Raw genomic sequence first — 25,007 nt, forward strand, 5'->3', positions numbered from 1 at the left:
GGCAATGATGAACACGTCCCTCCAACCTATTCCTGCTTTCCAGTTGCACTTTGGGCTGAAGGAGGAGGGAGGGCCAATCTGTTTGGAGCCCAATTGTGAGAGGAAACATGAAACATATTACAATGTATGATGAAGCGGTAAGGATTGCTATCCTGATTCCCTCTTATAGGCCACTTTTCCTACAATGAGCTCAAAACAGCATCCTTCTCACTGTACCATCAGCACAGCAACCCTGTAAGGAAGGCCAGGCTAAGAAAAAGTGGAGGGCCCAAGCTGGAGTTCCCAGGCCTGATTCAGCACTTTCACCATTATAACACAGTGGCTTTTCCGGAAAAGATAACTCTTGATTGTCTCTGGATGCAATAGTTGCTCTTCTAGGTGTCATAGATGAAGCCACCCAGAATCCTATCCTCTGCAACTTTTTCATCTTTTGAAGTACTGCTCCACAACTATACTGTAAACTCCACATTCATCATGTGAAGTAGCTCTTTGTTTGTTTGTTTGCCCTAAATTTGCCATCCCATCCATCCATGCTACATTCTAAAAATAGCAACATTTTGAGGCACCATCAGATGCAAATGGGCAACAGTCCACAGAAGCGTAAGCCAAATAAAACATGTTAATCTTTATGGGTCTGTTAGACTCTTTGTTTCTGCTCTTGCTACAACAGAGTATTGCAGCCATTTCCCTGCAAACTACATTATAAGGATTAGGCCACACAGCTTTTGGGGTGGTGGTGGAGGGGAGCGCTCTTATGGCCTCATAGCACAGTGGTTAAATTGCTGTACTGCAGCCAAAAATGTGCTCACGACCCGGGGTTCAATCCCAGGTAGCCGGCTCAAGGTTGACTCAGCCTTCTATCCTTCTATCTGAGTTTGGTAAAATGAGTACCTAGCTTGCTGGGAGGGGGGGGCAATATGTAGGCTGTATAATTAACCTGTAAACTGGCTTTATGGGGCAGTATATAAGCAACACACTTTGCTTTTTGCTTTACATTCCCCAGAAGCCCCCAGCCAAACTGGTAAATGGCACTGCTGCCATTGGGTAACTCAAGTGTTCTTGGACTACAGTTCCCAGAACCCCCAGCCAGCACATCTAGTGATGAAGGGTTCTGGGAACTGCAGTCCAAGAACACCTGGGTTACCCAAAGTTGGGAACCACTGGCCTAGGGGAGTTCTTGGAGTTGAAGATTTAAAAAAAAAAAAACAAATGATTCCAGGTTCTCCCCATAAGTAAGCATATGAAGTCTGCTTTCCCTATGTACAGCTCTCTGTTTGCAGTTTGTTTCTTTTTGCGAAGAACCACCTCCCACTTAAGCTGACCACATTCCGGCTCTCCCCCCCCCAAAAAAAAAAAAAAAATATCAGCGACGAACCAAGATCAACTCCTGGAGCCCACCAGGAAACACACCACAAAGAGAAAAAGGCAAACATCCTTCTACTTTGTCTGCTTTCCTTTCTGTGAGTCTGATCCCTATAGAATTTGTCCTACAGTAGGAACGAGGCAATGAATACTTTCGTTACCAAAAAAGGGGGGTCAGTTTTGGGTCCCAGCTAAATCCCCACCCATTTAGCAACTGATGTGCAAGGAAAGGCAGTCTGGGAAAGAGGCTGCCCAGAAAAGAACTTTCTGCTTTGGGTTGGATCAAGGTTGTCTGGTATTGTCAAACTCCCCAAGGAAGTCAGTGAAGGCAGGCAGGTTCCATGTTTGTCAGGCTGCTGGTGAACAGTCAAAACTATAATTCCTCTTGGACTTTGTTTTTAAAATTGGCTTTTAAATTAGTTTGTGATCTCTTTTTAAATAATGCTTTAAATACACTCTATTGCATTTTGTATAGTCTCCAAATCCCATGAGGAATAGGTTTCCCTCCTCTATTCAGCAATGGTTAGACCTCATCTAGAGTACTGTGTCCAGTTCTGAACACCACCCTTGAAGAAGGACGGCAGCAAATTGGAGCAAGTTCAGAGGAAGGCAACAAGGATGATCAGGGGGCTGGAAACCAAGACCTATGAGACGAGACTGAAAGAAGTGGGCATATTTATCCTTAGGAAAAGAAGAGATATGGTAGCACTTTCCGAACACTTGAAAGGCAGTCATACAGAGGAGAGGCAGGATCTGTTCTCAATCATCCCAGAGTGCAGGACACACAACAATGCGCCCAAGCTACAGGAAGCCAGATTTCAGGTGAATATCAGGAAAAACGTCTTACCTGTTTTGGGGCCCCTGCTGACCAGAAAAGCATTCAATGAATACTTTAACGGAACATTTAATTGTTGAATTAACTACCTTAGTCCTCTAACACCACATTGAAATGAGAACAAAAACCAGATTAACTAGATCATGAACATTAGAGTGGTGCGGGCCTGTAATATTCAACACACTTAGGTAAGTACATAATCATTTTTGTAACAACAAAGGCATAACTAATTTGCATAATGACTGTCAGGTAATAAAGGATAAATCTACTTCCTAATAGTGTGGAGCGATTTTAGTTACTTTTAAAGCTACAGAGAGTGGATTCATCAGATATGTTTTGTATCAGAGGCCAGTGGGTTCTCCTAGTTTGAAGATTAATTTAAAAGTACAGTGGGGTCTTGACTTGAGAACTTAATCCGTATTGGAAGGTGGTTCTCAAGTCAAAAAGTCTGTAGGTCAAGTCTCCATTGACCTACAGTGCATTGAAAACCAACTAATCCCGTAACAGGCCGTTTTTGTTCCATTTTGGTTTTTTTCTGGTCTGTAGGTCAATTCTCAGGCTGCAAGTCAAACCTAAATTTTGCGGCCAGAGAAGTCTGTAATTCAAAAAGTCTGTAAGTCAAGCCGTCTGTAAGTCAAGGGTCCACTGTAACTAAAAGTAATTATTTTGAATAGTGATGAAGTAAACACTTGCCAGCATCTTCTTGCAGAGCTGCACTAGGATAGCAGGAGTTCTATTACTCCTCCCCTTTCATTTCTATTACTCCTCCCTTTTCAATTTTGAAAATGAAAAGAGTTCCCTTTTCAATTTTGGGGTATGCACAACTTACGTCCAATGAGACAAAGTGGCATACACCCTGAAACAAAAAAGGAATTCTTTAAATAGACTCAGTTTGCTGCTGGTGGTGACACCATTCTTACTGCACTGGCATAGCTCTGGAAGAGGATATTGCACCATTTAATATATATATATATATATATAAAGGTAACTACAGGGGATTGCAATGATAACCAATTATTTTTTAAAAGTAACTTGCCAAGCACTGATGTCTAAAAGCAACCCTTACTCTGGAAAAACTAGGGATGAGGCAATAAAGGAGCCATGGTGAAGCTGGCACTCATAATGCTCACTTCGGTTACAGCAACAGCGTAATTCTGGGCATGCTCTCTACCTAAAAATATAGCTGATTTGAATGGGGGTTGCACCGAGCAGGCATCCATAGGATTGCCCTGGGAGACTTATTGAATTTATTGGGATTCCTGAATGCATATATCAGGGGAATTGATTTTTGCTGTATGAGGGGATCACTATGAGAGTCCCGAACAAGCCATCTGCCTTTGCCCTGTGCCCCCATCCCAGAAGGCCCAGAGGGGACACCAGGCCCCTGGAGGACATCAACAGAGGATGACTGCTGTCAGGTGCAAGCAAGGAGGAGAGAGGTGCTGTGCTACACCTGGGAGAAGTGACCAGAGACCAGGTTGGCGGAAAGGCTATTGGGGATAAAGGAGGCGGACTGGGAAGGAGGGAGGGGGGCAGTTACCCACAGGACTTTTCAGACTCAGGTAGCAAGGAGTGGGATGAGGCTGAGGAGGAGCTGGAGCCAGTCCTATGTCCCACTGGGGACATGTGGACTGCATGTACATACAGGACCCCTGGGCAGGGGCCTGGGTAGAGCTTCTATTGGCCAGGTGATGAGACATGGGGGAGGAACCCCCATCTTCAGCCCATTAGCATTGCCATCCCCATCATTGACCTTGTGGAGGCCTTCATGAATGGCAAGATACCCACCCACTCCAACACTCCAACAACAGGCTTCAGGCTCACTTGGACAAAACAGATGCCCTGGATCCGTTTCAGTCGGGCTTCAGGCTGTGCCATGGTACAGAAACGGCATTGGTCGCCCTGTATGATGACCTTTTGAGGGAGGCTGACAGGGGTAAAACATCTCTGTTGGTCCTCCTTGACATTTCATGGCCTTTGATACCGTCGACCATGGTATCGTCCTGGGGAGGCTCTCCGGGTTGGGAATTGGTGGCCTGGCACTTGCCTGGCTCCATTCCTTCCTGGGGGACCGTCCCCAGAGAGCAGAGAGTACAGCTTGGGGAGAATGTCTCGGCCCCGTGGAGTCTCAATTGTGGGGTTCCACAGGGGTCGATTATCTCCCCAATGCTGTTTAACATCTACATGAGGCCGCTGGGTAGGGTCATCAGGGGGTGTGGGGCATCGTCTCATCAATATGCTAATGACACCCAGCTCTACATCTCCTTTTTTCCAACTGCAGGTGATGCCATCCTGTCCCTTCAGCACTTCCTGGAGGCAGTACTGCAGTGGATGCAGGAGAATAGACTGAGGCTGAACCCAGACAAGACGGAAGTTCTGAGGGTGGGTGCCCCCGTGTTTGGTGGCTTGAGTGACTCTCTCTCATTCGGGGGGGTGACCCTTGCCGCAAAGAGGGGGGTCCACAGCTTGGGGATACATCTGGACCCAACGCTCACCATGGAAACGCAGGTGGCGTCAGTAGTCCGTACCGCCTTTTTCCAACTCTGGCGGATAGCCTGGTTGTGGCCCTATCTCGACACGGGGGCGCTCACCACCTTGGTGCATATGCTCGTAATCTCAAGATTAGACCACTGTAATGCGCTTTACGTGGGGCTGCCTTTGAGGCTGATGCGGAAACTTCAGGTGGTGCAGAATGCGGCGGCCAGACTCCTTAGTGGAGTGAAAAAATACCAGCATATTTCTCCTACTCTGGCCACATTGCATTGGCTGCCCATTCGGTTCCACATCAACTTCAAAGTTTTAATGTTTACTTATAAGGCCCTAAACGGTTTAGGACCTCGATATCTAGTGGAATGCCTACTCCCACCAAGATCTACCCGGATCACCCATGTGAGTCAGGAAGTGAGGCTGAGGAGCCTGACGCTGAGAGAGGCCCGGAAGGAAAAGACACAAAATCGGGCCTTCTTGGCGGTGGCTCCTCGCCTCTGGAACAATCTCCCTCCGGAGATTCGCATGGCCCCTACGCTGGGTACTTTAAAAAGCCAATTAAAAACATGGATGTATATTCAGCCCTTCCCTCCTGTCAGCACTTGATTTTCTTTTATTCTTTCTAATTATTTCATACTTCATTTTATATTGGTAATTTGTTATTGGATGTTTTATTTACTATTCTTGGATTTTATTGTTTTTATGTCATGTTGTAAGCTGCCTAGAGTGGTCGAATAGACCAGATGGGCGGGGTATAAATCAAATAAATCAAATAAAAAATAAATAAATAATAACACTGATACAGGGAAGGCACTGGAAGCACAAGGAACACCAGAACCAGTAGCAAAAGCGACAGGAACCACCACCACCACAAGTGGGTGAACAGCCAGCATTACAAGCCTCCTCTGAAGAGAGCAGGGTGGCTTACGGCTGTCTTGAAAGTTTCACACTTGTCCCCCATTGGCTGTGAGTCACCTGACCCCGGTGACAGAATAAAGAGGCCATGTAGTCTCTGTGCTCTAACTCACAGCTTTGAAAAAGTGGACAATGTTCCATGAAAGCTTACATCAAAATATAGCCGTATGTCTTTAAAAGTGCTACAGCGTCCTTTTTTGGGTTTTGTTTTAGGTTTCTTGTCAAAATATTGCACTGACTTAAAACATCTACAACTCCAAAAACACTCACTCCAGCACTCAGTCCCTACTGCTCTGCACTAAGAAGCAAGAGACATATGGACATAAATCCACTTACCACCCTATCCCTGTGAAAGAGGACAACATGTCACCTGTTTTGTAGGTCAGGAGTGAAGAAAAAGGACCCTGGTATCTACCCATAGATATTTGGTTATTTCTGGTAGATGGGCAAGGATCTCTGACTCCCCAATGGTCTTACCAATAGCAGCAATCAGATCAGGACTCTCACCCAGCCCAACCTTGGCATAAAGGATTTCACGGACATATAGGACGCTTGGGAAAAATAAGAGTGAATTTTTGCCTGAAAGGTCCACAAGCACCAGTTTTGGGGATCAGAACATACACATGCGTTTAGTGTTCTCCATTTTCAGTCTATGGTCTTTTTCTTCATCAAGCCTTGGCTGAAGTCAATCAAGAGTATTCACAACAAAAATAAAATCCCCACAACCTTGCGGTCTGCCCAGTCTGCTTAGGGACACGTGCATGCCGGTGTTCAATGACGTGCATCAAGATGAGTACATGTGTTCCAGCCTTTCTTGATCTCATCACACTGACATTCCTTATCAAAAACATGGTGTTAACATGAGAGGCAAAAGTCTTCTGACACAGTACAAGCTGCTGCTGGGCTTGGAAAGAATGCCTCAGTTAACTCATTTACATCAAAATAATTATATTTGCATTAAACAGGGGGAATTCACCTAATCTTTCAGAAATACTGTTTTGAAAGGAATGTTTCAATATTTTTAAAACTTTAGATGTATTAAATCTAACATGGCATTTCTAATCTCTACTAAGATGACACATACGGCTGCAGGCACATACTGTAGCCAAGTGATCACTCTATATAGTCCTCTATGTTCATCCACTATAAAGGGGCACAGATAGGGCTGAAACAACTGGGGGGGGGGGGGGAAACAATTCTCAAGCAAAAGCAATCTCAGTTAAAATTACTTTAAAAAAAAAAGATAAATCAAACTGCCCATTCACATTCTTCCTTCCCTCATTTTTAAAAATACGATTATTACTAAGATCTCGACTTTTTTAAAAAATTGAAAATGAAAGGTATAAAACACGGAAGCTCTATGGTAAGAATTAAACAACCGATGAACCATTAAAAATCAAAACCAAGTTGGAAAAATCGAATTTGAAATTTTCAATACCTGCATTCAAATTTCAAAATTAAAAATAAAAATAAAATAAACAATTTCAGCTCTAGCAGAACTCACATAGAAACGAAGCATAATAGCAAATCTTACTACAGTACACTAGATTGAAAGCCTTCGCAAATACAGCTTGATTGGGCTTGCCAAACTTTATACTCCTTCATCACCATATCACAGCAACAGAAATGATGTCTGCCTTCCTCAGTTTTCTGGAAGAACCGACCTAACACCAAGAACCACCCTAAGGACTGACCCCTGATGTGTTTCATTCATGACCTCCCCATGCTTTCTTGGGGTCTTTTTGTTATTGTTGTTGTTGTTCATCTGATTTGATCTCACAGTTTATTGTCTGCCAGTCTGCGACTCTCTATCCTTGCAACCATCATCCCCTTCTACAACTGCATCTGACGGTTCCTGGTGTTGAGAAAGACATCCAGGCAGTGCTCCAATTTGTCCTGACTGAGCAGGGGGACAAAGCCTAGAAAAATGCAGATTCCCTGCTATTCAGTTTCATCAGGCCCTCCAAGATCTCAAACAAAGTCCAGGCTTTTTCACATGGCAACCCCCCACCACCTCCATGGTTTGGAAAGAGGGATGGGAAAATATGTTAATATAAAGAGTGACACGGTTGTTGTTGGTATTGTTATTATTGTTATTATTATTGTTGTTGTTTTCTTCTTCTTCTTCTTCTTCTTCTTCTTCTTCTTCTTCTTCTTCTTCTTCTTCTTCTTCTTCTTCTTCTTCTTATTATTATTATTATTATTATTATTATTATTATTATTATTATTATTATTATTAAAACTCCAGGCACTGTCAACATGATAAAAATGTTGACTGGTATTATATAACAGATACAAGTTTTAACTAATAAACCTAAATAGCTGTTAAATATCGATGCAGTATATATGCTGTTCCCAATATTGCCGTTTTTTGTAGCTCTGATGGTGGTGCTTGTTATAAACCAAATTCAACTCAGATCAAGAAGCACCGCCAAAGGGTTAAAATGGAAGACCAGCATCCTTTGCTGGGGTGAGCCCCTGCTCAAGTGACCCAGGTCAAGTGACCCTGTTGCCACCTCACCACCACTGCCGAGCCTGGAGCTCACTGCTCCTACAAAGGCCAATGCTAGAATAACTGACTATATGGGACAGGACCATTCATGTACAACTTGTAAACAGAATGCAAACTGGCTAACCAAGCATACACCTGCCCCATTAAGGAGCCCCTATAAAGCCACAATCTTGCCATTTGAGTCTATTTATTTATTTATTTATTTGATTTTTACTCCGCCCCTCTAGACCATGTCTACTCGGGTCTACTCAGGGTCCTGATCCTTACAGCTATTACTGCTTGATTTCAAAAAGGCCTTGTATGCTGTGTTCCAGGCAAGTTGCCCCCAAAGTGAGCAAGCTTTCAAGTTCTCTAGAAACCTTCATCAGGGTCAGTGGTACAAAACACAGCAGGACATATGCCAAACAATGCTTGGTAAAAAAACTTCTGGAGACCTCATAAACTTGCACACTTTTGTGGTATTTAAGTTGGTCTTGCCTTATGAACAACAGGGCAAACTTTGTGTTTATTTTCTTTATGTGTGTGTGTGCATGCACACACACGTACAAACACACACCCATTATCTGCAGAACAGATCCTTCAATGCATTTACTCCAGTTTCCATGGGAATCACGTATGCTTCTTCGCTGTGGGTTTCACCTGCTTGAGCATTCTTTAAGAGGAAAAAGGTTTTTGGAGAGATACCTGTATTAGGCTGTTTGTGGGGGGGAGGGAGGGAAAGAATAGCATCAACTTTCCTTACTATCCACTTCAGCCATAATAAGAAATGGATTGTGAAGAAATGAATTGTGTAATCCACAAAACGTTTGTTTGTTTGTTTCCAAGGTGTTTGATCCCAGGTGGCTTATGTATTAAAAGAAACAAAGTTAAAAACTAAAATAAGAAATTACTGCAATGTTAAAAAAGAATTGAACAGATATCATATTAAAACGTACACTTACACCAATAAAAACCTTACACTCAAATAAATCTGTTAGGGCTAAAGGTAATACCACACTTTTGTTGTCGGTGTCCTCCCCCCTTCTTAGAGCAAAATGAATCCGTGTCATTCAGAAATCTGCACACCCAGAAATTAAAAAAAAAAGCTGAGTAATTTTTTTTAAAAAAAAGTCTCACCGATATACTTTCATATCCCGTTCACCCGGTCCAGTGTTTGGGTCCCCCTAACAAATAAATGCAGAAGAGAAACCAAAAATCTTCCAGCATCTATACTGCGAATTAGTTTCCGTTTTAAAGAAGCTTTCCGTGTGTCCAAGAGAATAAGCGCAGAGTCGGCCGCAGCGAAGAGGCGTGACTCCGAAGCCTGTAACCGGGATTCACAGGCAGCCACGGCTTAATTCGGAGCGGCTTCCTTCCTCCCCGCCTCCCCCCCCCCCCGTCTCGGAGAGCGAGAGGACCTAAAGGGCCAGGCCTACCTACCCTCGTGGCTCCCCATACCAGCGCGCACACACGCGCGCAACCGGCTGTCGACCGGGAGGAAACGAGGAAGCCGCAAAGCAGACAGACAAACGCGCGCGTAGACAAGCGCAGACACCCCGGGCAGAGAAAACCTCGAGAGCAGCCCCCATCCCCCGAAAGCTACACGTGCCTTGCCCGTTTCTTCTGAACCCCCTGAGCAACAACCTGCCGGCTCCTTCCAGCCGGACTCACCCCCGTTCAGCCCATGCATCCAGGAGGAGCGCCTTCAGTCAAGTCCGCGCAGACGGGGGTCTCATAGTGCGAGGAGGCGGCTTTGGCTTGTTCTTGGCTTCCTTTCGAGCAGGAGGGAGGCGGTGGCTTCCTTAAGCCGCAAGATTTACGGAGGTTCGGCGACGGAGGGAGGGAAGGAGAGGAGAGGAGAGGAGAGGAGGGGCGGGCGAGCGTCCGCGAGGAAGACGGGCCCACAGGCCGTATAGAATGACAATAGGAGGAAATGCTTTATCAACCTCCGAAAGATCAGCCAGCCGAGACTAGCCTGGGAACAAGGGAGCGGAGGAGGGAGGGAGACAGAGAGAGAGGAGGGGTGGGGGGGAGAGGGAGAGAGAGAGAGAGAGAGAGCGGGAGGGAGGGAGGGAGATGTCCTGCGGGAGATGAGAAAAGTTAGCCAAGCTGCTGTGGTTCCCTCCCTTGGCAGCAGATGGTCTCCCTCCGTCTCGAACTCGGGGTCACCCGCGAGGCAGCGGGACATTACATCGGGGCCGATGATGTTCCCACCCTTGGCGAAAGTAAAGCGAGCGATCTATACTTGGCACTGAGGGGTGGGGGTCGGTTGAGAGGACAAGGAGACAGGGAGCATCAGAGCGAAGGAAGGCTGGGATCACAGAGTGGTTTTTTTCCCCCTCTCGTTTAGAGAGCCTGCAGTTCTCGCCCGCGGCCCGCTCTCTCTCTCTCCACCCCGCTGCGCACACATTCCCTGCCGCTTCCATTCCATCTTTCGAAAGATGCTGGTGTGAGTCAAACATTTGCAATGTGTTCCCGTAATGTTACCAAGCTGGTATGCAGAAATGCAGGCGGCTTAACTCGTAAGGCCCGTGCATGCAAGGGGCTGAGGCAGGATGTTGTCACCAGAGGGCACTCTGAGTGTGGGTGACAGGCGACAACCAGACCACAAATAAAATGTGTGCCAATCAATTTCCCAGGAACCAAACAGAGTATATCAAGGGGCCACCCCCCCCCCCGAATTATGCCAGCGTTTTATAGTGGTTAGACTAGTTGTGGAGGGGGAGAGCCAGGTTCAAGTTACCCACCTGCTCATGAAATTCACTGGAGGAAGCCTTGGACCACTCTCTCTCTCTCTCTCTCTGCCTGGCCTGCTTCACAGGGTTGTTGTACAGAAAGGAAGTAGAGTATGCTGCCATAAGCTCCCAGACAGAAAGGCAGTGTGTAACGATAACTGAAAAAAGGAGCGAGTAAATGATAAAAGAGACAGGCTCCTGCCCAATTCATTGGATTCAGTCACACCCATAACAGACCATGCTCTAAGCCACCGGTTCTTAACCTTGGGTTACTCAGGAGTTTTGGACTCCAACTCCCAGAAGCCTTCACCACCAGCTGTACTGACTGGGGTTTCTGGGAGTTGCAGTTCTCAAGCATCTGAGTAACAAAGGTTAAGAACCACTGCTCTAAGCAGCTCCCACTAAAATATTCAAGCCAGCATGCAATTGTCAGTCTAGCTGGAGTAGATGGTTTGAGTGAATTAATAACAGTTGTGTGCTTTCCATTCAGCTGCAGTCTCCCCAGAGTTTTGTAGGCATAAAGTAACCACAAAGTGGTTTACCAACTCCCTCTCATTTTGGCGGCACGCAGGGATGCTGCAGTTTGCCCAAGGCCTCACAGGTGCCAAGGCATGTAACCCCCTCAGCAAATACAGGGGCTGGGTGATCTTGGCCTTCTCGTCTCCCAGGAGGCACAGTGGCCATAGGAGCCTCCAGACGCTTGCTCTACACACAGGCACTCCGACCCACTGAGTTAGACCAGGGCTATTGAATCAAAATGCACAACATTGGGATAAAGCCCATTGTTTCAGTCAGTCTAATTGGGACCGGGAACTGGGCTTAGGGCCATGGAGGCCAACAGGGTTTTGCCAGAAGTCCTCCTGTAGTCGGTCTGAACAGGACTGAGTAATCTTAAGAGACTTCGCGAATACAATCTTAAGAGACTTTAGCTCCTTTCCCTGACAGGGGCTCCTGGCCCCTCTGGAAGCTGGTTCCCTGGAGCCAATGGAACATTGACCCAGCTCAGGTAAATCCCAAGCATCTCCATTCCTAACCCTGGTCTCAGTCCCACCGATGTGCTTGCCTGCCTCTGGGGGGTGGGGGTGGTTTTGAGGATGAGGAACACACACACACCCTCCTTTTGCTCCCAGCTCTGCCCTTCACTACTAGCACCACCTAGCACTGGCTGTTGTGCCTTTTGCCCCACCAACCCGCCATCTCTACCAAGTATTACCCATCATATAGGGTAAATTGTGTGTCTATTCTGTATTCTGGATAATCAGTGTGGTGTAGTGGACAGAGTAATGGACTAGGACTCTGGAGACCAGGGTTTGAATCCCATACTCAGCCATGGAAAATCACTGGGGGAGTGGAACTGGTAAAACCACTCTTTAAATATCTCACCTTGAAAGCTGTATTAGGGCTGCTATCAGTCCATTCCGACTTGAAAGCACATTTTTTTAAAAAATCTGTATTCTCCTCCTTAATAAATTCTACCAACAAATAAGTAAATCACACACCCAGTTGCCTCAGATTTTCCCAGCTGATCATTGCCTTCTAGATTGTGTGACTGACTGCACAGCTGAAGCAACTGGTTGCTCAGCAGACGACCTGTCAAGTCACTTGTTTCACTTGCCCAACCACAGTCACATAAACCAACAAATTTTGGCTCTTGATTAGCCGGAAGCATGTGCTATTCTGCCTCAGGCAGTAAAAATGCTTAGGCTGGATACCAGATGAGCAGCTGCACACATCTGAATTATACTCAGTGGGCTTAAGCTGCTTTAATATAGTAATCTCCATTTCCCACAGAGCCCTCGAAACTATATAGGCCTGTTTGTTGTGAGAGGCAGGGATGTAAGTTATGTTTTGCAGTACTTTTCAAGTCATTTTTAAAGAGCGTTAAGCATTTTGGAGACAATATAGGCTGCTTGCGTCTGTTCCAGTTTAACACTATTTTTTTTAAAATCCTAAAGTGGTTTTGAGTTTTCTTTTTTCCACAGAAAAGAAGGGGTAGAAAATCCATGAGTAACAGAACAAATTGCTTTTTAACAAAAGTATCGTTAATGTTGTTGCTGTCATCATTTTGACTTATATACCACCCCACAGTGCTAGAGCGCTTTCTGGGTGGTTTACAACATAATTATGCAAATAACACTTTGCCCCCTTGAGCAGGCTGGATCCTACCTGAACCTGTTGGGATCAAACTCAGCTTGTGGGCAGAGGCTCGACTGTATTACTGCAGTTTAACTGCTTTGCCTTGGTTAGTGGCCATGAATGGTGAGCAATTACATGGGGCGGGACTTTGCAATGAATTACATAATCATTGCTTCCCAAAAGTAACTTTCTCAGTACTCCCAGTGATACAATGATGCTTTGGGGCCCAGCCTGTTATCTTACAATTGTCCTTTTTTTTTTTCACGATGTCTTCTGCACCCATGGTCATTTCTAGCAGTCTTCAGAGGCAGTCACACATATGACATACTATCATAGTTGTACCTGGAGATTTTCAGATCACTGGATAACTATTAGCTGGGCTATCTCTGTCCAAGAATAAAAGTAGCCATCTCCACACTGGTATCCAGTGAAAATACTCTTTGTGCAAAAGCTGTTACTTCTTGAGACAGTTGAAACTAGAAGTGCCTCAAGGACAGTGAGAGGTCAGAGAGAATTAGATGAGTTATGATCAAAAGGATTCAGAGATTAAATATAGCCAGAAGTCAGAAAAACTGAACTAGACCAAAACATTTTGCTAATGTGGAACGGTAAATACCTGGCACTCTTCAAAAGCAAAGTCTAGATAAATTGATCAGTTGATAGGTTGTTATAATTTGTATGATTTCTATCCCACTTCTCTCCTAAACATGGAACTCAAGATCTCTCACAAAAAAATAGTACTATTAAAGGCAGATACTCAGTGTGATATAGTGGATAGAGCAATCTACTAGGACTCCTAAGACTTGAGTTCAACCCCCCCACTTGGTCACAGAAGCACATTGTAGTGAAATGGAAATGGTAAAGTTATGATTCTTTTAGGGTGGCTGTACGTTAGGTTCTGACTTGATGGCACGTAGCATAACACACACAAAAACCAGATTGATTGTTTAAATTGAATTAAATTAAAAGCACAAAGTAAAGCATGTAAAATCATAAATCTGAAAACACACTACAGTACTAAGAAAAGTCCACCATCAAATTCATTTAAAAAAAAAACAACATCCTCAGCAGCCAGAAACCTGTCCAAATAAAAAAAAAGTCCTTACCTGAGGGTGGAAGCCAAACCAATTATTTTGGCATGTAAGGCACAAAAGCCCTTTTCTCTGCCTAGCAGTAATAATACATTAATCATGGATTCTAATAGTCTGCTGCCTATTCATGATGCTAAAATATTTGCTGCCTGAAGCACCTGCCCTGTTTTGCTTAGCTGTAGAATCAGCCCTGCCCTGGGGTTTCTGGGGTCAAAGTTAGGCCATCAATAAAAGGGTGTGATTAAAAAACAGAAAGAGAAAGGTGACAGCATTGGGTGACCACCTGCTCTGGATGTTACTTACCATAAATAAATGATCAGTGTTTTAGTCTGGGTGGATTCGGAGGCTGGCCTATTTCAGTCCATGGGCTGCTTCTGAAATTCACCATTAAGGGTATAAAAGGAAGGACCCTGGACATTCTGAGTGTCTGTGGGTTATTTTTAAATTTATTAGGGATGTCTGAATTCTGAGTAAGCTCCCTAATGACCTTTGGATCTGGGACTTTATAGGGGATCCCTACAGAGGTGGTTCCAGTGTTGTTGACCCATCCTTTCATAGCAGACACAAGTCCTTGTGATGTTTGATGGGGCCAGTGTGTCCTTTAACCTAGAACTCTTGTCCCTAACTGTGGCGTGTGATTTGTCCAGGAAAGACGTATGCAAGCAAGGCACAGGCCAGGAGGTCATTTCATCTTTCTTGCTTGTTGTTACACGTTCTCCCCTGAAAGTGAGCGGTTTAGAGGCAGCTTTACAAAGTTTGCGCTGCTTGTGGAGGAGAGACTGCTGGAGACTTGTGTTATCACTGAAAGATTGTTAGTTTTTTTGGTTTTTTGTTTTTTGTTTTCATATCCTGCCTGGGCAGACTGTAATGGACGCAAGGGCAGACTCCTCCAGCAGAGAGCGGTTAGTATGTTTCAGATTTCCAAGGGGGGAGGGAAGCAACTCTGGAAAGATACCAAAAACCCTAATCTCTCCATACACATTCAGGCTGCTTCCTTCCTAACAAGAAGAAAGAAGCAAAGGCATCTTCAGATCCTATGAAATATGTATCAAGATTACATTTAGGACTGTACATGTGTCCAAGGTGGCGACGATGATGGTGGAGGGGGGACCCACACTGTAGTTTAAATACATCTACAGGAGCGCCATAACTCACAGGACATCGCCTGATCTGTAGAACATACGCCCATGTGATATGCCAGTGTTACTTAGCTGTGAACCTACATACATATTCTCATGAGGCCAAGGCGCAAAGCTAGACCTAATATAAGGCAACTTGGGCAGCAGTTTTAATGTGTCAGGAAAAGTCAGCAAATCATTAGTTATTTTTGGAATATAAATCCCAGTGACTGTGCTCACTAGGGATTCTGGAAGTTGTCGTTCCTAACTTTTCTAAGCTGTTAATTCATTACTCCACTTCCTTTGTGTAGGAACTGAGCAATTCTTGAGGTAAGACCTTACTGTTCTCTTAGTGTTAAGACTTTACTTGTCTCCCAGTTCAGGGCCAATCAAACTTAGCCTGAGACAGAGGTGAGGCCGCCACCGAAGAAGATATTTTTTTGGTGGCATGAAAAGGGGCAGCCAATCGTTCATTATTTTTTGAGCACATGTCCAGTTGGACGAAGGGATTCTGAGAATTGTAGTAGTCTAAAACAAGGGATCCTCATGGATCAATGGTTAAACTGTAGTATTACAGTCAAAACTCTGCTCACGGTCAGCATTTGATCCCAGCGGGTTCTGGCAATCGGTTCAAGGCTCACTCAGTCTTCCATCCTTCCGAGGTTGGTAAAATGAATATCCAGCTCTCTGGAGGGGGCAATGTGTAGCCTCTATAATTAAATTGTAAACTGTCCAGAGAGTGCTTTAAGCACTATGGGGCGGTATAGAAGCAGAACTCCTTGCTTTGCTTTCCTAAGTTCTGTGTCCTAGATGCCCTGCCATCCGGCCCCTGCAAAGTCTCTCGCACATTTGAAACTACCCTTGAATCAGCAGGGCTTCAAACCAATTGCTACCGCTCCCCTCTGATAGCTACTCCTCCGGATAGAACTGCCCTTCGGAGCCATATTGTCACATTGAGTTGATCAAGGCTTTTGCTAGAGAAGGACCTGGAGGGGAAGAAAGTCTCCCATCCGGGACAGGTCAGGCTTTTGCATGGGAAAAGGGCAATGCAGCAAAGCCTTTCCAAGCCCAGAACAGATGCTACAGGGCTAGATGTGAAGCCTCATCAGCCCCCCCTTCTCCCCCTCCCCCTCTGCCCCTCCATTCTGCCCTGATGAATGAGGCTTTGAACATTCCTATGAATACGGCATGGAAGAAGCTGTATATTGCTTTTCACCCCAGGGGGATTCCCTTATCAAGAGCATTTTTTCTTCTTTCTGTTTTTCCCACTCCCCAGGCAAGAAGGGAAGACAAAGGCGGCGGCAGCGGGAGGGGGGGTTGCTTCTCTGTACAGGCAAGACAAAATCCTTCTCTCACTTTCCATGGTATGCCATTTCCAATCCCAGCTCATTTTACCTTCCCCAGGATTGGGTGCCTGGACATCAAAAGGACCTGCAGGTTTTTGGAGCAGGGATCAGAAAGGGCCATTTTATCCCTTTTCTGCTTTGAGGATAAGAAAAGAGGAGAGGGGGCTTAGATCTCTCTCCATTAATACCTTTTCCAACATTACCAGCGCAGGGCCACTGTTCAGCAATAATAAGTGTATGCCATCAGGACAATTCTGATTTATGGTGACCTTTTTCCGGGTTTCCTAGGTAGAGGGTATTCAGAAATAGTTTGCCATTCCCTTCTTCTAGGAGCACCCTACAGTTGTGCAAGATACACAGGCTGGCTTTTCTAGGATGCACAATGCGGAATCAAACTCCCAGCCTCTTGCTCCTTAGGCAGTTGCCCAACTCACTGAGCTATCCAGCCAGCTACTGCCACTGTTTAGGTAACATATGATATATGTTTGCATTGGATTTATAGCTCACCTTCAGAAGAGGCCTTTCTCTTGCTCCCGCCACGTTCACAGGTGTGTTTGATTGGGAACACAGGAGAGGACCTTCTCTGTGACTGTTCTCAGACGTTGGAACTCCCTCCCACATGAGACCAGTCTGGCTCCGTCTTTGCTGTCCTTCCGCACGCAGGCAAAGAGACTTTTTTCTCCAGGCAAGCTTTTCTCTGTGCAAATGGCTGCTTGAACATTTTTTTTTAATGGATTGTTGTACCTTACTGCTTGGAATGGGTTTTGGTGTTGCTTGTGGTTTTTCTATGGCATATGTTTGACCCTTTTAGTATTTGTATACTCACTTTAGTTACCTTTAATACTGTATTTTAATGATGTAAGCCGCCTTGGGTCATTATAAGGAGAAAGGCGGGGTGAAAATATTTTAAATGAATAAATAATAAAAATGTCTCTCACAAAATGGGACTCGGCATAGCTAACAATAAAGTCAGTTAAACAAACAAACAAACAAAAAAACCCAATTGAATTACAAACCATGAAGAATCGTACGTGAAAAAGGGTTAAAAGAAGATGCTGATTCTGCCCCCCCCATTGTGTCTGGTGGAACCAAGGAAAAGAGAAGCAAAGAAGGAAACAGCATTTCAAAATAAGAGCAAACTCAGGAAGAAATAGTAACAATACATTTCCTCACAACAAGGGGCCCCAAAGCAATAAATTCAGTGGGTGTTCAGTTCATCCTAATTTAACTTCTTTCCATTTTTCATTGTTAATGTTTGGTTTCTCCTGGAATGTGAACATTTCCCCAGGCTTCACTCTCTTTCATCTTGAACTTTTTAAAGCTTGCATGAAAATGTTGTGCACATTTCTTTTACTATGTGTTATTTTAAATGCAATTTTACCATATATAGAAAGAGTTGGGGAGGGTTTTTTTGCCAGCAGTTTCCTAATGTATTTTGGAACAGTCCTCTAGTTATAAGATACATTTTGACATGTGTCCATCTTTGCACACATTTTTCTTGACTTAGAAAAGTCCGTTGACAAAATGAGATGCAAGCGTTATAAACGATAACTCCATTTTCAGTTCATGTGTTCCTTTGAAAATGTAAAATTGTTCCCCTACTCCCTGGAAAGAATCACATTAAGGAGGTGAGGCCAGGATTGAACTCTAAGATAAATCATATGCATGGTCCTGCTGGAAGCACACAGACAGTTCTTCCTTACTCTGTATAATAGGATCATTTAATATGGTGTGATTAGGAAAATAGTAGGTAGCACTGAAAAATCCTGCCAGTTCATAATGCCAGCTAGTGTAAACTAGAGATGAACATGAATTAAAGAATGAATCACCAAATTTATTCAAAAACTGCTAATTCAACAGTTTGTATTCATATGAATCAATACCCCCAACGAATACAAATCAACAAATGTTATCGATTTTTGATCCATTGATTCATTTGGCTATAAAATGCCCCACCTAAATTGCAGAGAAGCTTCTACGGATTCTACTCTACAATCCCTCCAAGTTTGGTGAAGATTGGGTTTCCCCAAGCCAGCTGCTAAAGGACACTTTCCTGGGGGATCCACTTTGTGGATATATAACATGGATTTCTGAAAACCAGTCTTCACCAAACTGGGAGGAATTGTAGAGAAAAGGCAATAGAAGCTTCTCTGTAACTTTGGTGTCTCTATCTGCTGGAGAGAATTTTCCTGGGGGGTGGGGGTGGCCCTCCTTGTAGGTGTATAACTCAGATGTCTGAAACCCAAACTTCATTAAATTTGCAGGGGAACCTTCCCTACAAATTTGGTGTCTCTAGGTGCCGGGGGGGCAGGTTATAGGGTTTTGAATTCAAAAAAGAATTGACAAATAGATTCATCAATTCATCAGGAAAAATCATACATTTGATTTTGTGATTCATTGAGTTTGATTAATCATAAATCAAAACAATTTTCCTAATTCATTCCCATCTCTAGTGTAAACTCATTGAACCAACACTTTCATAAATCCCATTGATTCTATGGCTGAAACCCTGTTGCAGTAAGTCCGACTAGAGTAGGCCCATTTGAATCAATAGAATTTATGGAAGAGTTGACTCACCAAATCCAGAAGAAAACTAGGTAATGCAGAAGTGTATTTGGCAGAGGCAGAAGGGCATTTTGTCCTCTTCTAAATACAAAATCCAGTTGGACCAACAGGTGAGTCTTCCCTTAATATAAGTGATAAAGCAGGTCCTTCAGAGCACCTGAGGGTAGAAAGCCAGCTCAGAATTAGGTGTGTATTAGCCCCCAAAGCTCACCGCTTTCTTCTCTAGCATCTGGCTGCATGAGCCCCCTGAGGTAGTTGTCCTGTTCTGGCCAGCGGAATGGTCCAGCCCTGAACTGATGGGTGTGGGTGTGACTGGATCTCATGACTTCTTTTTGCCTCACTTGTCACAGGGGACTGCAGTGGAGGTCAAAAGTTAAACAATGTGGCCTAGTCAAAACCAGTGAGGTTCTGCTTTAGGATCCTGCCCTCAGGAGATGCATGTCTCCATAGAGGGCAGACAGTGAGCAAAGTTCCTTATCTTCTTTAGCCAATGAGTCATGTCTCAGGTGGGCTTTCACAACAGAGCTACTGATGAACAACCAGAGAAAGATGTTTAGGTCATGACAGATTAGGTGAGGGCTGACAGGTAGGAGCATCTTTCTTCAAGGACATCTGCCCAGCCCACCAGACATCTCACACTATTCTCCTCTGAGTAGCCACGCCGAGGGAGGCTTGAAAGTCTTCCACAAGAGGCTGGGCCTTCTTTGTGGTGGCACTGATGTTGTGGAAGCAGCTTCTGGAGGAAGTTGATCTCGCCCCTCCCTGTTTTCATTCAAGAGGCAATTGAAAACTCTGCTTTCCAAGGAGGATTTTTAAAATAAATAAATAAATAAATAAATAAATAAATAAATAAATAAATAAATAAATAAATAAATAAATAAATAAATAAAGATAGATAGATAGATAGATAGATAGATAGATAGATAGATAGATAGATAGATAGATAGATAGATAGATAGATAGATAGATAGATAGATAGATAGATAGATAGATAGATAGATATACCCTGAGATGTAATATCCAAAACCTGAAACTGCAGGGCAGACCCTTATGAAGTCACAGAATCCCCCTCCTCCAAGATGTTGCACTGTTGCTGCCAGGGCTTATGTAACACAAAGACTCCTGAGTCACGACACCCGTGCTCCACTCCCTCCCTCCCTCCAAATAATACACCTTAAGCCCCTGATAATGTTGTCCATTTGGACCCTTCCTCCCACAGCTTCTTCTGTCTTTTTTTCCTTACTACTGAGAATCCATTATGGAGTGAAGGGCTACAAACTGACACCATGTCGTTTGACTAGTAGTGTGAGGAGTCCCTTCTGTCCAGAACGCCTCTCTGCCACAGCCTGATCCTGTACAATCAGATGTTAAGAACCTATAGCCCTCCATATGTTGCTGAGCTACAGATCCTACCATCTCTACTCCATGGCCCTGCTCGTTGAGGATGAGGGGGTTTCAAGTCCAACAAAAGCTGGAGGGCCACAGGTTCCCCACTCTTGCTCTATACGTGAGTATCCCTAGGTTCAGTGGGACTTACTCCTGGGTAAGAATGTGGCGCAATGATCTCCTTAAAAGCATATGATCTTTGCTGGGAAGAAAGTGAGAAGAAGATGGCAACTTTCTCAGCTCATATCTGAGAAGTTTCTAGTGTATGTTAACACCTCCTCCCTGGCTCTTCCCGGGTCTTGTGAGAAGAAAAAATCTTCCCCCCCCCTCCTCCTTCTTCCTGAATGAGCTGGTGCAGAAAGAGGCACTTGCATGGCACCTCTACCACCCACTGCCAAGTTGCAGCTTGGCACTGAGGCGCCTGAAATGGCAGAGACAGCTGATCTCCATTTTCTGTTAACCCCAGTTACATCCCACTTCCCCCCCCCCCCTGCTCTCCAGTCTGCCCGGAGCTATTTATAGCTACTCAAAATAGCTGGGAGGAAAAAGGGGGTCACACAAAAAGGAAAGGGGGAGGGAGTGACATTTGCAGCTGTTTGCTTGCCTTCCCCAGCTCAGCCCCTGGAGGGGAGATTCAAATATTCCAACAAAACAGGAAAAGTAAATGGAGGTGGGGGGGGGAGAAGAGAGTTGAATGAAGAACAGCTGCTGAAGAGAAGGAATGAAATACACCCTATAGAGAAGAAGGTCTGACAGACTTCAGGAAATGCACAAGAGTTCACAGATGCTCTCTATCTCCCCCCCCCCCCCCCCCCCGTTCAAGAGGCTTTATTAGGATTCTGCCTCGGGATTTAGGGTCTTGGAGGCAGGGAGAGGCCTCTTCTGCACTGAAAAGGGTGTGGGTTTCAGCAAATTAAACAGAGACCCGGCAGAGAGATTTTGCTCAAATCAAACGTTTAAAAACCTAATCGTTGCTACACCTCCATGTTAAAATCACTTTTATATACTTCTATACGCTTCTATACAGAAAGGAAAACCTGTTCCATGCAGCGTTTGAGGCTGTGAATAAAGGGTAAACATCGGACGTCTGGAGTTTTAGTTACGCCTGAGGCACAGGGCCAAAGAGGTCTGTTGGCTCCCTCATTGGGTGTGAGTTCAGGCACAATACAAAGCCTAGCCTCACTTTGGCACTTCATAAAGCGGTTGCTTTGGATCAGGGTTGCCAGCTTTTAGCTGCTGCACATGGGCCTTTAACATCAGTTCAGTATTTAGACACATGCACATGGCCCCCACCCCAATCAGGCCTGAGTGAGGAAGTTCACACATATTGATCTGTCCTGGGCCTGTGTGGAGACACTTCAACCCAATCCTAGTTGGTGTCAGCCTTTGTTTCTGGATTTTCAGGCAAAGCCCATTCCTGCAAATGGAGAAATGTAAATGGCAAGGTCTGGTGATAGCAAACAGAGCCACAGGCCTCAGAGTTTTGGGGTGCCCTGAGATGCAGGCTTCTGGCCATAATGATAGCAATCTGTAGAGTTGGGCAACTGTGTCTGATTTCATTTCCCCCCCTGTTCTCAGCTGCCAAGAGAAAGGCCCATCACGTTGAGTGGCTTCCTAAGGCACCCGTAGGGAAGGGAGGGAGTGAGGGAGTTTAAAAGGTGACGGCCGTGTCCCTCTGTGATGCCTTCCTAAATTGACAATGAAAGGACCCTGCTCTTCCTTCAGGTTTCACTTTATCATATTTCATTTCTCAGCCTTCTCTTTTCCAGTCCCCAGAACACCAAGTAGGTCTCTTTGAGGAAAGAAAATAATTTTCTTTTTATTCTATTCCTTCCTTCCTTCCTGTTCCCACTTTCCCTTTCCTCCTCCTTTGTGATGGCTCCAGTCCCCTCTTCCTGCAACTGTGGTTGCAACAACACATGCATGATATGGAATGGCTGATAAAAATAAGTCTCTGAAACAGAGTAGAGTCTGGCAATTTCACCCATGATCGCACAACAAGAAAGGCAGGTAAAGTTCATTTCATTGCAAGGTAAAGCATATGTCCAGATGTACATGAACTGCTCTTCCCATCATCCACCATCATTGGACACTCTGGCTAGTTTAGATGGGAACTACATACAATTTATTTGTGTGTGTGTGTGTACATGTTTAACTGTTTCATTTATATCTCACCTTACTCCCTTATAGGACCTGACCTAACATCAAAATTAAACTGAAACATGAGAATAAAAGCTACAGAGCCAAATTAAAACCAGCAACAAGATGCTTCCCTTTAAATGCCTAGGAGAATAAAATGGTCTATAAGACTTCTAAGGAAGTTTTGTATGTTTAATAGCACCAAGATGCAGATGTGGTCCAGCTTGATCTTTTCTTTCTACCACATTCCAAGAGAAACTATGAGCACTCTGGAATGTCTGGAGAATTCCATGGGCTGGATAAAGTTTAAGAGATTAGAACTCAGTCCAGACCCTGCAGAGGTGATCCTGGTCAGTGACACTGCCAGACTCAACCATGGGGTTTAAACTTCTAGATGGATAAGAACTCCCACCATTTGTAATGACATGTTTAGAGCTTATGAGTTTTCTTAAACCCAGATGTTCTTTTCCCCAACTTAATCTGTGGAGCTAGCTAGTAGTTGTGCTTGTTTTGGCAAAGAACAAATCTGACCCGGGTGATGCATGCAATGACTACATCACAACTGGATGACTGCAATCTGTTTTGTTTTAGCCGTCCAGTAACAGCTGGAGATGCTCTTCCTGACCTAATGCCCTCTGGATGTTCTGAACTCTGCTTCTCATCAGCCCCAGCCTGCGTGCCCTGCGGTCAGGGATCAGGGAATTTGGAGTTTGGCCACATTTGGAAACCATTTTGGGGAAGACTGAACTGGAGGGCCACAGCTTCCTTACCTCCGCTTGAGTTGTTGTTACGGCCACCGAGTGATCTACCTCTGAATGAACCATCTCCGAAAGGTCCTGTCTTCAACAGCCTTGCTCAGCCCTTGTAAACCCAAGGCTGTGGCAAGGCCATATTAACCCACGGCCAAGCCCCTAGGCTTTCAGGTTATTTTGGGGGCCTTCTGGCACTTCAAACTTTCACCCCACTACAACTGACAGTCTGACCCCTGGTACGGTAGGGCAAAATGTCTTTAACCACTGGAGACCTCAGGTACCTCAGGAAAAAATGCCTTGAAATGCACGGCCCCTAGGCTTCAGCCTAATCAGCCTTATGACTAATACAGCCTTGGGCTGTGACTTCCTTTAAGGAGCCAATCCATCTCTTATTTCGTCTTCCTCTTTCACTGCTGCCCTCCACTTTTCCCAGCATTGTTATCTTTTGACTTCTTATTATGTGCACAAAGCAGGACAGCCTGTGTTTCATCATTTTTCATAGTTCAGACTTGATTTGATCTAGGATTCACTTGCATGCCTTTCTGGAAGTCCATGGTATCCACAAAACAGTCCTCCAGCACCATATTTCAAATAAATCACCTTTTTCACTGCCAGATTTATTTACTGTCTAGCTTTCACACCTTACATGGTGATTGGGAATATAAGAGTGTGGATGATCTTGGTCTTGGTCTCTAGTGACACATCCATACACTTGATATTCTTTCCTAATTCCTTCATTGCTGCCATTCCGAGTTTTAGTCTTCTTCTGATTTCTTGGCTTCAGTCTCCATTTGGATTGGTGATTGAACCAAGGTATACAAAATCTTTCACCATTTCATTTTTTTTATTACACAACATTAACGTTGTGTAATTCTTCTGTAGCCATGATTTTTGTTTTTTCATGTTCCACTGCAGTTCTGCTTTGGCACTTTCTTTAACTTTCACTATAAAAGTTATTTCAAGACATTGCTGCGTTCAGCCAGGAAGGTAGTGCCATCTGTGTATCTTAAATTATTGGTGTTTCTTCCACCAGTTTTTACTCCTCTGTCATCCAGATCTAGGCTGACTTTCTGAATGATATGTTCTACATACAGAATAAACAGGTAAGGGGATAAAACACACATTTGTCTGACACGTTTGCCTATATGAAACCATTCTGTCTTTCCATTTTCTGTCTTAACAGTAGCTTCTTCTCCACAATATAGGTTATGCATCTGGACAATTATGTGCTGAGTCATAACTATTTCTTTCAGCACAATCCATAGTTTTATATGATCCACACAGTCAAATATTTCACTGTAATCTATAAAACACAGACTGATCTTCTGAAATTCTTCGGTGATCTCCAGTAGTCAGCAGATATTTGCAATAAGATCTTGAGTGTCTCTTCTCTTTTGGAATCCAGTTTCAACATCAGACATTTTTTGCTCCATAGAAGGTAAAAGCTTTTGCTGCATCACTTTGAGCATCACTTTGCTTGCAAGGAAAATTAAAGCAATGGTCCTATAGTTAATGACTCCTTGGCATCTCCTTTTTGGGGGATTTGAATGTAAGTTACATGTTGCCAGTCTGTGCAACATTGTTTTGTTTTCCTTATTTGTTGGCATATTCTTCTTAGGATCTTGAGAGATTCAGTCTCTGGGGTGGCT

The 25,007-nt window shown here is 44.4% G+C and overlaps 1 protein-coding gene across 5 annotated transcripts in view; it reads right to left on the bottom strand.

The window, feature by feature from the left end:
• HDAC7 (histone deacetylase 7) overlaps window positions 1–10,070 on the bottom strand; it is a 225,291-nt gene extending 215,221 nt beyond the window's left edge. For 2 of the 5 annotated variants that reach the window (XM_072991255.2, XM_072991254.2), the window contains exon 1: window positions 9,762–10,070. In XM_072991255.2, coding sequence (XP_072847356.2) covers window positions 9,762–9,780 — 19 coding nt within the window. In that variant the 5' untranslated portion in view covers window positions 9,781–10,070. Of the gene's footprint in view, window positions 1–9,227; window positions 9,434–9,761 lie in introns of those variants that run through there. The other 3 variants (XM_072991257.2, XM_072991261.2, XM_072991260.2) reach the window with 3 other exon arrangements.
• Between the last annotated feature and the right edge of the window lie 14,937 nt (window positions 10,071–25,007).

This window comes from Pogona vitticeps, chromosome 2 (assembly GCF_051106095.1).
Source record: "Pogona vitticeps strain Pit_001003342236 chromosome 2, PviZW2.1, whole genome shotgun sequence".
Classification (NCBI taxonomy): domain Eukaryota; kingdom Metazoa; phylum Chordata; class Lepidosauria; order Squamata; family Agamidae; genus Pogona; species Pogona vitticeps.